Source organism: Podarcis gaigeae, assembly GCF_964106915.1.
Source record: "Podarcis gaigeae genome assembly, chromosome: 7".
Taxonomy (NCBI): Eukaryota; Metazoa; Chordata; class Lepidosauria; order Squamata; family Lacertidae; genus Podarcis; species Podarcis gaigeae.
Window position 1 is genome coordinate 32525874 of NC_139683.1, and position 15137 is coordinate 32541010.

The 15137-nt window shown below is 41.9% G+C and overlaps 2 protein-coding genes across 3 annotated transcripts; both read right to left on the bottom strand.

Annotated features, from left to right (window-relative positions):
- Positions 1-1591: 1591 nt before the first annotated feature.
- Positions 1592-9952, bottom strand: LY96 (lymphocyte antigen 96). 2 transcript variants are annotated; one of them, XM_083748113.1, is made up of 6 exons: positions 9509-9940; positions 7923-8038; positions 5561-5656; positions 4465-4593; positions 3129-3181; positions 1592-2003 (listed from the first exon to the last, which is right to left on the bottom strand). In XM_083748113.1, exons 1-6 carry the CDS (start codon positions 9541-9543, stop codon positions 1902-1904), a joined length of 531 nt encoding a protein of 176 aa, XP_083604239.1. In that variant the 5' UTR covers positions 9544-9940; the 3' UTR covers positions 1592-1901. The 2 variants fall into 2 exon arrangements, with proteins under 2 accessions (XP_083604239.1, XP_083604240.1); XM_083748114.1 differs by lacking the exon at positions 3129-3181 and having other exon boundaries at positions 9509-9952.
- Positions 9953-11756: 1804 nt separating this feature from the next.
- TMEM70 (transmembrane protein 70) lies at positions 11757-13714 on the bottom strand. Its single transcript, XM_083749874.1, has 3 exons — positions 13420-13714; positions 13022-13133; positions 11757-12361 (listed from the first exon to the last, which is right to left on the bottom strand). The coding sequence occupies exons 1-3, from the start codon at positions 13624-13626 to the stop codon at positions 11913-11915; spliced, it is 768 nt and encodes a 255-aa protein (XP_083606000.1). The 5' UTR covers positions 13627-13714; the 3' UTR covers positions 11757-11912.
- Between the last annotated feature and the right edge of the window lie 1423 nt (positions 13715-15137).

Sequence of the window (15137 nt, forward strand, 5' to 3'; positions counted from 1 at the left end):
TATTTCATTCGTAACTTTGTAAACCGCCCTGGGAATAAGTCACCTGACAAGCATGTCCTTCATTATTCTGTTCTAGGCACAAAGACCAACCTTTATGCAAAATAAGAAATGGGCATCAAAATAGGACATTGAAATTGCTGCATTAAAAATGAACAGGAGTCTCCCAGGCACTCTGTTTCTAGTTTGCAACAAATTTCACATCAGCATTATTCTGAAAAAGAACATCAAATTGTGACTCCAGTCTGAAACTGATAAATTAGAATTTACAAATGCATTTGATTGTATTCACTTATGGCTGTATTGGTGGAACAGCACCCCTGGTAAGGTACAAGAGGCGCCCACTATCTGTACTTTCCAGAAACAATGGAAGGTATTTTTATTTTGGCAATCTTTTTCTAGGTTTAAAAACATACAAAATGAACATCTATCTTTAGTTGCTTTGGGTACTGTTTCTATGGTATATTTGTGTGAGGGGTTTTTTAAAATGGCTTTGTATACGGCAAAAGGTATCGCCAAAGACTTCTATTCTCTTGTATAAATTTCAGCTTTGTGTTGAAATGTAGCAGACTGTACCTCTGGTCTCCATGGTCTTTGGAACTCACTGCTCATATTTGTTTGCTCTATGCTTGCGTGTGTTTATGAGTACATCTGTCAGCTGAGGATAATACTTCAGGCATCTGATGAAGTGGGCTCTCGTCCACAAAAGCTTATGTCACAATAAATCTGTTCATTGTCACAAGCCTCTTTGTCGTCTCCTCAAAGGAACTCCGGCATTCCTTAAGAGTTCTTTCACTAGAAACCACCTGGCTGTGACATATTAATGTGAAAAAAGGAATACCCACACTTGCAGCAGACACTGTGATGCTAGTTGATGCACAGGGAACATCAATAATTCCTTGTTCATTGAGACAATGCTCTTTTGTTCCGTTTCTTCTGAAGTGTGACAAAGGAAGCATTGAAAAGTGAAATTAAGCACCAGCCTTGGCTTTCTCATCCTCATAGAAAGCGGTAAGTGGAACAGGGTGTGATGTCGCCATTTTCTATACGCTCCCTTACCGCAACGTGCTTTGTTGCTGCCGTTCATCAAACACAAATGTATTGTTCTCTGCAATGGACCCTTTGTTAAGGATTCCTTATTCAGCTTTGGCCACAAAATCTGAATTGCTCAGAATGGCTGGCATATAAAATTCAGCAAGTGACATCATAAGCTTTGCGGGATGTGCAAGAGGCATCATGACCCTAGGGAAGCCTGTGATATTTTCAACGGTTCCTAAGCTGCTTCTTTTGGTGGGGGGGGGGTTTGCTTTAATTGTATAGTGTGTGTGCAGCCTGTCAGTAGAGTCTCAAAGCAGTTAAAATAGACGATCCAATCAAAATGCAGTATGACACACAGGTCACCTGACCATGTTGCCTGGACATTGTACATGCACCTTGGCTTATGTTGCAGTTCCAAGGGCAATGAAAAGCAAAAGGGGTGTGCTAAGCCCAAAGCTTACTTCTGTGGCCTCCTTCATTTATACTTGCTTTTATACAAGCTGTTGGTGAATTAGCAGAGAGTGATGTGGGGAAAATAGCAAGAAGGAAAAGGCAGTCATGGCAGTACTTTTAATCAGATACCAAAAATGTTCAGTAAATTATGAAAGCAACCAGTTGCTGCTCAAGGAGTACACAGATGTGTGTACTCCTATGGTGTGTGTGCATATGTGTAAATGTCACACACACAGAACCAGCCTTTAGCAACAGCAGTGATAGAAATGAACATTTGCTTTCATCTTCTAATTTTTCAGACAACAGTCCTGGAAAACCAGAACCTTTCAGCTGATTATTTCTGTGACTACATTTGATTCCATGGCTCTCTGGAAAATAGCTCTTGTGCTGTGAAATGGTTGAGAAGAACTTCTTTAGTTTGAAAGTGGCTGTTTAATGATGATTGTGTAATTCAGGCAAGCTATCAGCTCCTTGTGATGACCAGCGAATGCTTTTACAACAATTGTGTATTCTCCCTAAAAGAAAGAAAATGAGTTAATTTGTAATTGTGAAAGTGCTTATATTGTGCATTCTTAAGTCCCAGCGATTTCATTGGAGCTGAGGGCTAGTTTAGAACTATCTGCTGAAGTTGCCTCAAGTTGATATTTCAGGGGATACGGGAATAGTGAGTCAGTTGTCCAATGCGTCAACAAGCATTTGTATTATTACTTACTGGTTTCTGTCTTTTTGAAAAATTTCCCAGAATGTTAGGTAACACCGTATTGACATATCAGAGTATTCATAAAAGTGATTTCACACAATATAGTCCTTGGCAAGTTAAACCAAGCCCTGTGTGTACTCATCTGCACATGTGACACTCCCAGACAAGCAAACTGTTCATTCATGTCAATGGAAAGCAGCCTCCATCCTCAAAAGGATGGGCTCGCCAGCAAGCCAACAGTTGTTCCTGTAATCTGAAGCAGAAAGCTATTCAAGAAGTTGGTGCATGCCATACTGCATGCTGTGATCTGTTTGCAAGTCATGGCAAGACATTGTCTAAAATAAACTATAGTTTACTGTGAATAAACCATTGTGCTGGTGCATGCTGATTAATTGTGCTCACTTCCCTCCTCCCTTGGGAATAAACCATGGAGTTATGTGTGACCCCGATCTTAAACAAAACACAAGTTGTAAGCTAAGAACAAAGCTTGGTTTCCATTTGTGGTTTATCTGGAGAGGAACAAACCATGAGCACTGCTAAATGTTGTCCACTCACAAAAATAATAGCAGAATTAAATTCCTCACACCCAAAAACATATTTTTAAGACCCCTCACAGAAGAAATTTGCAAAAAATTAAGTTTCACCCCATAAAATGACAGACCCTATACATAACACCAAGTTAGCCACTCCATTCAAGAGAGAGGCTCTCATGGTTCCTTCATTACATATTTTCTCCTGGACCTTTGACTCTAATGAGTCAAATCTATGGCCTTTTGAACTTGGGGGGCAATATTGTTTTGTTTGTTACTATGCTATTTATTCTTATATTTTTATATTGTAAACCACCCAGTGATCCTCAGATAAAGGATAGTATAGAAATTTAATTAATAATAATAATGCATAATACTTTTGTATTTTCAAGTTTTGATTCATAAAGTACCTCTTCATATGTTGGCTCTTTACCACTGATTCTCACAGTTGTGTTTATTGTCTCTGCAGAAGAACAATCATCAAGAACTTGAGCATGACAAAAACAACATTATCCCATTATTCTTTCATTTCACTTTTCATTTGTATACTGCCTTTCTATATACACAATGTGGTTTACAAGCTGAAAAAAATTACAATTATACAAATACTGTATCTGCACCTTAAGAAGTTTACACATTTCTTCAGTGGGTGGGATTTCTAGAACAAATGTAGCGGGGTAGCATCTAATAGAGGAGCCTCAGAAGTGAGATTTATAGAATGTTGGAAAACTGACAGAAAGTACCACCTTGTTTCAGAACCTAAGTTTTAAGGCCTAAACTGTAACACCTCTACAATTTGGTTTAAGGAACTGAAGTAAATATAAGCTGCACATTTTCCATCTTGTTTAGAAACCTGTAACATCCACTGAATTTAATATATAAATTTACTGTTTCTTGAAAGAATCCTGTCTCCTGACACATCTTCAGTTTTACCCTTTTTTGTTGGGGGGGGGGGGGAAATCTGTTTAACTTCCCTAAGTCTCCCAAGTCCCAGAGTTTCCTTTCAAAAAACAAAAATAGCCAGTTGCTATGGTATTAATGGCATCCCACATGAACTGAAAATGTGCCCTAGCACAGTGCTGTGGGTGCATGTTTGCTAACATAGAACTACCCTTGTACATAGCAATTAGTGTAATACTGGTTTAGCCCTATGGAAGTCATTGATGGAAGAGTAAGGCTGAGATGAGAATCAGTTGAAAGTGGCTACCTGTATGAGGGAGAGGCTGCCTTACACTGAATCAAAACATTGACCCCTCTAGCTCAGTACTGCTTACACTCACTGACTGTAGCTCTCCATGGTTTCAGACAGGAGAACCTCCCAGCCATACCTGGAGATGCCAGGAATTGAACATGGGCCCTTCTGTGGGCAAAGCACATGCTCCCTTTCCCCACTTTACCACTGACTATATCATTAGTTTAGCCTGGTAGCAAAGACTTAAAAGTCACAACTGTTGTTCTGCTATGATCCGGCTAGATTTAGAAAAGTGTGATGGAGGGGGAAAGTGATGGCCCCATGTAAGACCTACTCTTGTCCCTGTAAGATTTTGCATGTCTTCTGCATGTGTCTCAGTTTTTGGACACACAACTGTCCAAATACCTTTAGCAAGCAAACAAACAAACAAACAAACAAACAAACAAACAAACAAACAAACAAACAAGAGACTTAGAAAAGCCTGTGCAGGATTTCAAGCTAAAAGCAAATGCAGACCCTATATGTCAGCTAAAGGTGCCATAATGTACTCTTACCTCCCTTCAGAGCTCCACAAAATGTATAGCCATCATCCACACCTTCGCAAAGGGTACCTTTCCATTTTACGGCTTCAAACCCTTTAGACCATATGTTTACATGTGCTCTCAAAATGGTTAAATCAGCTCCTATAAAAATTAACACAATAAAGAATGTTACATGGCAACAATTTCAATTACAATCTTGACAACATTCAATGGCTTTCTCAGGGAAGGCAAAAATACACTTGTGATCTAGAACACTTTCTGAGCTCATTCAAATCCAAAGGAATTTTTACAATGTATTTTGTGTAATAATCTAGATGTATGAGACATGAATTGTAGACTATTATCCTCATACTTCCACCTCTTCACACACACAGATTGGAACAGATAAAAGCTTCATTCTTCCATTGTGTAATTGTTTCCCATATTCCCTTTTCAGTAGCAAACGCAGGATTGAAAATTCACTAAGGATACCTGGCTCTCAGAAGCATTAGCAAATATAAAATGTCCAGAAAACAACAAAAGGTTGCTTTGCTTGCAGTATTACAGAGAACCACTAAACGAACAAACAAAATAAGAATACATCCAGGGTAAAATATGTGAAATGTATGGACAAACCAATGGAAATGGGATTGGCTTATGCCAAATGTCTCTCCTTCCCACCTCCACATGATGATAAAATCTTCTCTAAAAGCCTAAGGACAAAATGGCTTCAATTGTGAGTTGATTTTCAACATCTGCTTTCTGTCCTTGAGCAGCTGTGATAAACTTCTTCTTCTGCCCAAGTTTTAACAGCATCTCTTCTGGAGTTCTATGGAATAGGTTGTATCACTAGTGCAAGGCAGGGCACGTGATTTTCACTAATACACCCTGCCTCACCTTAGCACCCCTTCCCAAAAAGTGTTTCTGGAGATCGGGAGACACACCCCTCCCAAGCAGTATGGGATATGGCAATCAGATCCCCACCCCACCTCCGTGGAAAAACCTCCCATAAGTACAAAGCCACCAGTTAATACAGCCCAGCAATGAATAAAACTTTCAGGTTGAAGTGCATCTCGTAGTAATGTAAAGCAATGAGCTTGGTGTTACTTGAAATAGGAATATATCTTACTTGGAATCCAGATAAGAGTTCCCTGCCATTTTCTATTACCCTTTAGTGTACACGGCTCTACTGTAAAGGAGAAGTCTTTTGTTGGAAGGCCTCTACCTGCGTAACAAAGAAAGTTTAATAATGTTGCAAATCTCATTACAAAATGGCACAAACCTTTGAACTTCCTTATTAGAGCCGCTGCTGAAATGCAAAATGCAGCACACTTCCCCTTTGAAGTTAATATTGTTGCATGTCACCCAAATCTCTGAGAGGTGTGAGATTCGTATGAAGGACAGCCAAGTCTGTGGTGTGAGTGTGTGTGTGTGTGTGTGTGTGTGTAGATATAGATATCTCTCACATATATACAACTGAGACTATGATGGAGGGGTTCGCAGCATTAACACTCCGAAACGGTCAAATCAAAGCACATAAAGTTTTCCAAAATCATGTGATAAGAGGAAGCCTGTACAGTGTTTTCCCTGAGGGAAGTGTTTTTGTTTGTTTTGGAAAATGTCTGCTGTATATTCAAAATCTAAAAAACAAACAAACAAATAATAAAATAAGTTTTGATTTTTTAAAAAAAACACTCCAAAAGGGTCTTGCTTTTGCCATCGCAGCAGCCTTTGATTCAAACAGAAATCAAGCATTGCTCTGTCTCTCTGGCTTTTCATCCTGATCACACTTGAGTACAGTACTACAGACACCCACGTTGCATTGTGCTACTTTATCCATTGATCTGTGGTGATGCACTTGGAAATACAGTAAAGCCACACATTTATGGTTATCCACATAAATATTTTTAAATACTCCTTTAGCTAACCACCCGCACTTTCTAAACAATGAGCGCTCACACCTTCCTTTGTGGGTGCCCTTTGCGGGACTGCGCACAGCACCTTGGTCATGTGGGACCCAATAGCTGTTTGGGCTGGCCTCCCTCCCTGTGCTAGTCATTGGAGGTTCCTGCCTAACCTCAGCCAATCAGCATCACAAGGAGGTGGGGCCAGTCGCTTAAATAGGAGGCGGAGCCAGCAGCAACCACGGAATCCTTTAATCTATCTTACCTTAATGATGGGGGGGCATGAAGTGATGATTCACAAACTCCCCCCCCCCCAGGGCAGCAATTCCAGGGTCCCCTCTTAAAGGGGTTTGTATATGGGAGTCACTGGCCATACACTGAAAGGTTGTCAAGTGAACTCCCCTGCATTGCGGGGATATGGGGTGGGCTGCCAGCATACACAAGCGTCTTGCTGTGCACCCTCCCATATCCCATTCACCCTGAGGAGCCCCAGTTCCCCCAACTGGTGGGGCTGGGAGAGATACACGCCCAATGCCTAAGCCAAGGTCTTCCTCCATCTGAAAGGTTTAATAAAGTTGTGGCCAATTTTTTTTCCATAACACTTTGTCACGAGTCATTATTCCTTCTGGTCGTCTCTCTGGGCCCGGGGGTCTCCACCTGGACACACAATAGCAGTAGCATGATATCTTCATCAAGGCCAAGTGAAAGTCATAAAATAATGAGCAATCTTTTGAATTGCACAGCACTCTTCCTTGGACGGAAAGTACCGTAAGTAATAAAGAGAAGCAAGAAGAAAAGGAAGAAGTTTTCGGGAGAGAGCTTGGCAGAGGCCCAATGATAATATGTTACAGAGTGTTAAGATGGTGAATGAGGAATGAGGAAGCTGTCTACAGGCTCACAGAGGGACAAACAAACTGGGTGAGGCACCAGCATCTCAGATCTGTGTGAAGTTTTAGAAATGCCAGCCACCTCGGGGGAGGCCGACCCAGATCAGCACTGACAAGCAGGGCAGGGGGTGTAAACCTTTATACACATACACACTTTCCCCCGTGAAAATTGCTTCCCTTAAACTGCTGCTTGTCACATTAGTGTGCACACATATCTTTTTCTGTAATATAGCAAATAACAGTGTGTGTGAGACTTCTGTTGGGGGGACAGGTAGAAAGAGTTATGCGCATATCCTGGCCTGGTCACATTCAAATCACACACCTACCCCCACCCCCACAGAACTGCTATTTGCAAATGTTTAAAGAGATGTGAGATGCATGAAAACAACTGAATTTGGCCTTCAGCTAGTATGTGCCACGTGTGAAATATCTCCGATAACACCAAAGTATATTAGGACCGAGAAGTAATGGCTGATCTCCCTTGAAAACTATAAAAGCCAGCAATTATTCGTGTTGTTCTCCAGCTTTATTTGCAACACACTCTTTTTTTCTGTCTTAAAGAAATGGAAATTGGAGACAGAAATTAACATGTGCAATCCTAATGAAAACACCTGGAGCTTTAATCAGAGGAAAGGGGGAAGTGATCCTACTTATTTCACAAACGCTATTGGAAATTAGAGCCATCTGATACTTTACTTACTGCAGTTGGAATATAAAATGTCTACGTCGTCTGAACTGCAAAGCAGGTGTCTGTCTTCTGCCACAGTAAATCCACAAACAGAGAGAATCATAACAAGCAGGAACATGTTTCTATGTCTGTAAACCATTTCGAGAGCAGGTCACATAGAAGGATACAAGACGGTATTGCATCATTTTTACTTAAGAGGAAGAAAGTTACGCTTAGTCACCCACCCTCAGACATGTGATTTCAGGGGCTTTTTCCCCCTTGTCGTTTCTAATTTTGCTTCTACAGAAGGTGCGCTACAAATGCTTGAAAGCCTTTCCCAGTTGCTTAAGAAGAATAATTTTGCATGATTATCTATACCTAACCCAGTTTGGACAAAACTACATTTCAAGAAGTGAATTCTAAAAAGGCAAGAGAGAAAACTATTGAACCAACGTGTTTGTCTCACAATATCAAATGAGGAAGTTGCTCATGATCATCTGAGCTCATGATGGTACCAGGGTGGTCATGCATAACCCTGATTTCAATGCCTGCAAAGGTTTTGGGGGTGCACATATTGCTTCCCCTCCCATCTGTGCCTGTCCTGTAGCTTGTGGCTGAAATCCTATAATATTTCATATCACAATTATTCAAGAGTTGTTGTTTTTGTACTGCTTCTGTTGTGTCCGCCAAATGCCAGACAATAAAAATGCAGTGATTTGGCATTTCAGAACTAATAAAGCGGAATGACACCTACCTCTCTCTCTCTCTCTCTCTCTCTCTCTCTCTCTCTCTCTCTGTGTGTGTGTGTGTGTAGTTGATAATAGGTGGTAGGTGAAACTGTTATTATGGTTAAAAAGAAATTCAGAAAATATTTCTAGATCTGAGTAAGGTAAAGGTAAAGGTACCCCAACCATTAGGTCCAGTCGCGGATGACTCTGGGGTTGCGGAGCTCAGCTCGCTCTATAGGCCAAGGGAGCCGGCATTTGTCTGCAGACAGCTTCTGGGTCATGTGGTCAGCATGACTAAGCAGCTTCTGGCAAAACCTGAGCAGCGCACGGAAACACCGTTTGCCTTTCCACCAGAGCAGTACCTATTTATCTACTTGCACTTGGACATGCTTTTGAACTAGATGGGCAGGAGCTGGGACCAAGCAACAGGAGCTCACCCCGTTACGGGGATTCAAACCGCCAACCTTCTGATCAGCAAGCCCAAGAGGCTCAGTGGTTTAGACCACAGCGCCAACCGTGTCCCTATTTATTGAAGTACATGCTATGTATGAAAATATTGTTTTCCCAGAGCACCTGCATAGAAACATTTCCTGTAGAACATATTATTGCTATGAAATCTCTGGACTTTGATATAGTTAGGATATACCAGGGGTGCATCTACTATGGAACTAATTAATCATAAGCTTCAGGGTCCCTAGTCCTGAAAGGGTCCGCGTTGCTTAGCTTTGGGGGGTCTAGTAGACTCAATTTGACTTGCATGATTCAAATGGATCAATTTTTTGTTGCATATATTTTTACAATCCCAATGTTTGAGAGTCAGTAGCACAGATGTTGTAAAGGTGTGGTGATCTGTTGTGGAACAACCCCACTGAAGAAGAAAGCAGGGGTTACCTAGACCTCGCTGCTGGTTGTGAAGGGGCCCCCATGACTGCTCAAGCTTCAGGGCCCCAAAAATGGAGGTCTGCTACTGGGATACATGGAATTCCCTAATACACATTAATTGGCATAACTACACTATGACCTTATAAGAGATCCCAGGAAACTAGTTATCCGAGTAGACACTGGTGCCCACCAGAAAGACCCCCCCCCCATAAGTCTATGGCACATTCCTGTCATGAGTTTCATCCCATCAGGTTTCAGTAATGCCTATTAGGTCATATTTGCCATCCGGCATTTACAGCTCCAATTCATCTTGCTTGTTTCCCATACTCTGTGCATTAGTATACAGACAACCACGAGTCATTCCCTCCCGCTACTTCCTTCTTGCAGTTTCCTGCCCTTTAGCAGGTCTCTGTAGCAGGTCAGTTAGTAAGAGACCTCTGGCCATTCCTGGACAGAGATAGCTTGGCCATTGTGGCAACCTCAAGATGGTATTCCTTCAATGTGCTCAATGTAGGGCTTCCTCCAGGCTTACTTTAGAAGTTGCAGCTGGAGTGCAGCAGCTAGGTTGTTGACTGGAACATCCCATCAACTGTCAAGGGCATTTCCCAGCCAAAGGAATGCACAGGCAGATAGTTAACTCTTTAGTGCCAAAGATAATATAGTTACAGATAGGTAGCCGTGTTGGTCTGCCATAGTCAAAACAAAACAAAATCCTTCCAGTAGCACCTTATCTGAAGACGTGTGCATGCACACGAAAGCTCATACCAAGAACTAACTTAGTTGGTCTTTAAGGTGCTACTGGAAGGAATTTTTTTTGTTTTGAAAGATAATATAGTCGCTTCTACAGCTCTGGATTCCTACACACACCAGTTCTAGCATCTAGGCAGCGGTTCCCAGGTCTGCCACTCTATGCAAGGGACCACTCCCCCTCCACCAGTTTATATACCTTCCCCCAAAGGCCTATGTACACACAGCTGCAGTCTGTGCCTTTGTGGCAACTTCCTCTATTCATCCCTTTTCAATCCCTTCCTAGTTCTGAGAGACAGTGGTGCAGGAGAAGCACCTGGCCCTTCACTTGTCTGACCTGCCTCTTCCTGTTCTAGAACCTGCCCCTGCCTCTGGCCTCCTAGCTGATCCAGTTTCCCACAAATCACAGCCCTCCTTGCCACTCCCTGACACCAACACTATGTTACACCTCTGCTGAGGGAGATTTACTGTCTGTCAGTATGGTACCAACCAGTGTTTAAGATTGTGATTCTAGGTATTTTCAGACCTAAGCAACTTGGGACCAAATTATCCAAGGAACCACCTTGTCCCATATAACCCTGCCCAGCAACTGCACTGCTCACAAGGGCCACTGCCGAGAGTATCGCATGCCCCAGGGGTGCTTAGTTTGTACTAGGAAACTGTGCTTTCAGTGCTGCAGCTCAAACTCTCTGAAATCAGTTACTTGAAGTTAGACAAGCACCTAGCATCTTGATACTTAGGTAGCTGCTGAATAAATTTAAGACTTTTCCTAATTTGCGACCCCATAAATTTATGGAATATTAACCGTAATACCGTATAAATTGTTGGATTTTTAGCATATTCAGTACGTTTCTTTGTATTTTGTTGCTTACCACATCAGTAACATTTGGCTGCATTTTATAATTCTACAAAATAAAATGAAAAATATTATGTTAATAGTTCCACTTCTTGGAATTATTATACAGCTGCCTGTAATGCTTGTTTATGTCAGGAGTCTTTAAAGATGTGGCTATTTTCAAAGGCCTCACCAATGCTACAGTTATGAGTCCCTCTAGTGGTTTATATAGGAAGAGACATCTTAGCAAACACTTGTGCATTCCTTGATACAGTAGTCTTTTCAGGATATTCAATTCTTAACATTTGAGACCAAAGAGGTTTTCAGGTACACCAAAATCTTAACCCTTTCTTAACCATGCACTCTCCCAGCAATTTAAGAACTGTTCCATCTGGACAGGAAGCTATAGTTAATGACTTTCCAAGCAAGCCAGGATTCAGAACCATTAACTGCCGTTCCTGTTACATCAGAAATGGAAAACCACGGTTAATGTGGCTTCCTGATTTGTTTCCCTACTTGAATAAAGGGTAAAAGAGCTGCGTGAGGTTGTAAGGAGTTCATGCATATGTTGGCTTAATTTGATTTTCCAAAGATGACCAAAAAACTCTTTTGTATGATTAAAAGCAAACCTTAATCTAATCAAATATTGACCAAACATCATCCTGTTTATGTAAATTCCTTTTGTAACCAACTCCAGTTTTATTCATTTTAATCAGTGTTCCTTTTACTGAACAAACTTAATGAAAAAACTGCTCTGGGATTTTGTATCCTGGATTCTATAAAAGAATTCTGAACAGTCTGCACGTATACACACATTTTATTCAGAAACACCTATTTCCCTTCGCTGGATTCTTTTGATTCTTCAAAGTCAAACGTGAAGGGCTTGTCATAACCCATAAGGTGATTATAGTCTTGAGGATATTGAAAAAGCATAGGGTTAACAAGCATTGATTTCGTTTTAGCATAAAATGTTGTGAACATCTTGCTGATGTCGGGAACCTTCACATCCTTTTGATGGAACACAGTTTTCTTTTCCGCCAAAATAGCATTATACGTAATAGCTGTGTATGTGTCTGTTTCAGGCTTGTGGTACAAGCGGATGATGTAGCCCTTTGTAATCAAATGCAGAGTAACTGGAGTTACAAATGTAAAGAATCCTATAACACTGTAAAACATAACTTGCAAGGGAAGGTTGTCGACAGGCACACCAGTTTTGTAGAAGATAATAGGTATCATGCTAAGACTAAACATGCTGGTAGAGTAAGAGAAGAACTTCACACCTGCAAGAGAAAGACAAATTAATATTTAGAGACTGGAAATAGCTTGTGAGCCCATACATTCCCACCATGCCTTAGCATCCTCAGAAAGGCAGCTGTTACCATGTTAGACACTCCCCCCCCCCAAAAAAAATCATTTGACTGTTGTTTAACCCTCACAAAGCTACAATTCCCAGCATCCTTAACAAACTACAGTTCTTATGATTTTGGGAGAGGGGAGGGGAGCAGAATGTGCTTTAAATGTATTGTGTATATGTTTAAGGAAGTTTTTAACATTTGATGTTTTATCATGTTTTTAATATTCTGTTGGGAGCCACCCAGAGTGGCTGGGGAAAACCAGCCAGATGGGCGGGGTATAAATTATTATTATTATTATTATTATTATTATTATTATGCAGCCCTGGGCTACAGAGAGTGACAAATTGCCACTAGGCATATCAAAGACCAGGAGAAGCAGTGCTGCACTGCTGACACCCCCCCCCCCCGCTATCAAATTCACTTGGCACATCCTCAACTGCCATAGAAGCAAGGCATTCTGACTTACATCCTTCACACGAGTTTCTGGTGGACAGAGGGTCCCAATTCCCAGTGAAAACTAATTTTAAATACTTCAGGGTGTTCAGAACCAAAGCATAACAAGACACCTAACCCTAATATACTCACCTAGCACTGCCTTTGCCAAATTTCCACGATAAACTAATCTGCCATGTTCAGAATCTTCATGCAGGGAGGATGTGCTGAAGCAGTGAAGAGGCTGCACGTGGAGAGATGGAACCTACAGCAAAAACAGATAAACAGAACTGACTTAGTTGGTCTTTAAGGTGCTACTGGAAGGAATTTTTTTTGTTTTGACTATGACAGACCAACACGGCTACCTATCTGTAACATGTATTTTGAGTTTCAGATTGTTATATCTACATGCACTAAATCATATGGCTCTTGGCTAACAGTGCATCTGATGAGTAAACTATCCACCGCCTGTAACCTGACCCCCTTCAGAATTAAAGCAAGCGCTCCCGGGACACTACCACTAGAAAAAGAAGTGCTCCACGCGGCAGCACCTGCTCGCTCCCCACGATCGCGGAGAGAGATCCCGGGGCTCCACGCCACCCGAGTCGCGGCCTGCATAGGGCAGCCACGGAGCGCTGGCCCGGCTCCAGGGCTCCAAGATGCTTCTCGGTAAGCAGGAGCGCGTGACATCTCCCGGCGCCCCGCAGCCACAGTCGGAGGCTGGGCGCGCGAAGGCGAACCCCACGCCGGAGCAGCATCTCCTACACCCCACGTCCTTCTCTGCTTAAGGCGGATCCAGGGCAAGCAGAGCCGGCGCCGCCGCCTCGGTCCTTCCCCTTCCGGTGCAGCTTGGCCGGGAAGGAGGGGCTGGGAGCCTGTTCGCCTTTGCTCGCTTCTCACACGTGGATTTTAAGACAGGCATTCGCTAGGAGTCTTTCGGTTACAAACTTGCCTGGAATTCTGGCCATTTAGGTGGTAAATCGGGATCTGTTAGTACACCTGCAGCAAGGATTCTTTCGGACAGTAGCAGCAACAACAGCCCCGCACCCGACCTAATTTGTACTAAAGAAAGTTTGGGTTTATTGGGTGAAAAGGCTGTGAGCTCCCATCACTTTTGGTTTTGGACTCAGGATTCTTTTTGATTTTTTGGGAACCAGAATCCAGTTCTAGTCTACAAAACAAAACAAAAGATCCTGCAAGCCTGAAGTCCGCCCGACCCTGCTTAATATCACAGAATAGAAATGATATTCTGATTTCTAGTCTTTAAAGGCCCTGCTGTTTCCGGAGAGTAAGCACTATGAAGCACAATGGGGCTCAGTTGCGAGTAAACTTTATTAATTAGATTTCTATCCCACCTTCCCACCAAGTGTGCTTTGGTCAGTGAAATGCACATTTATAGAGAACAAGAGGCCACAAGCACATGGACTTGCACTGTTTTTAGAAAAGCATTCTGCATGGGTTCCAAAGTTCCCTATCATGTTTTCAGTTCTTAGGTCAAAGTAGTTTTATTCCACAACAGGGCTGTAGCTCAAATAAAGCCACAGGGCCATTTTATCTATGGTCTTGTATTGGGAAATGCTCTGCCCAGGTTGGCATAAATAACCAAGTTTAATAATAATAATAATAATAATAATAATAATAATAATAATTTATTTATACCCCACCCATCTGGCTGGGTTTCCCCAGCCACTCTGGGCGGCTCCCAACAGAATATTAAAAACACAAAGATCAAACATTAAAAACTTCCCTAAACTTTCAGATGCTGCTTTCAGATATGGCACACGTCATTTGATACAGACACCAGGTAGTACAAACATGATTTGAGGTGGCCTAAGACTTTTTCAAAAGAGCACAGTGGCATTTAAATACAAAGTTCTTTATTTGTAGACAAGTCAGTTGTTTCCAGGAATAACATGCTTGAGCGATTTGGCTGTTCATGTTGCTTGGCAATAGTGTTGTGTTCACTGCAGCATAAATGTGTGATTTTTGATGGCCCAATATTTATGGTGGGATGGATAGATACTGAAATCTCATTTCCTTAATTATATTCCCCAAACAGCAAAAAAATGGGAGTATTTCAGCAGCAAGCAATTTGTTTGGGATCTTATGGTGGTCAGATACATTAACAGCAGATCCAATGTGGGTTATAATTTAAAATGTAAAACATTCTGACAAATTAGGGCTTAATGACCTAAGCCAGTGGTTTTCAACCAGTGTGCCATGGCACCCTGGGGTGCCTTGAATGATGGTCAGGGATGCCGTGGGCAAC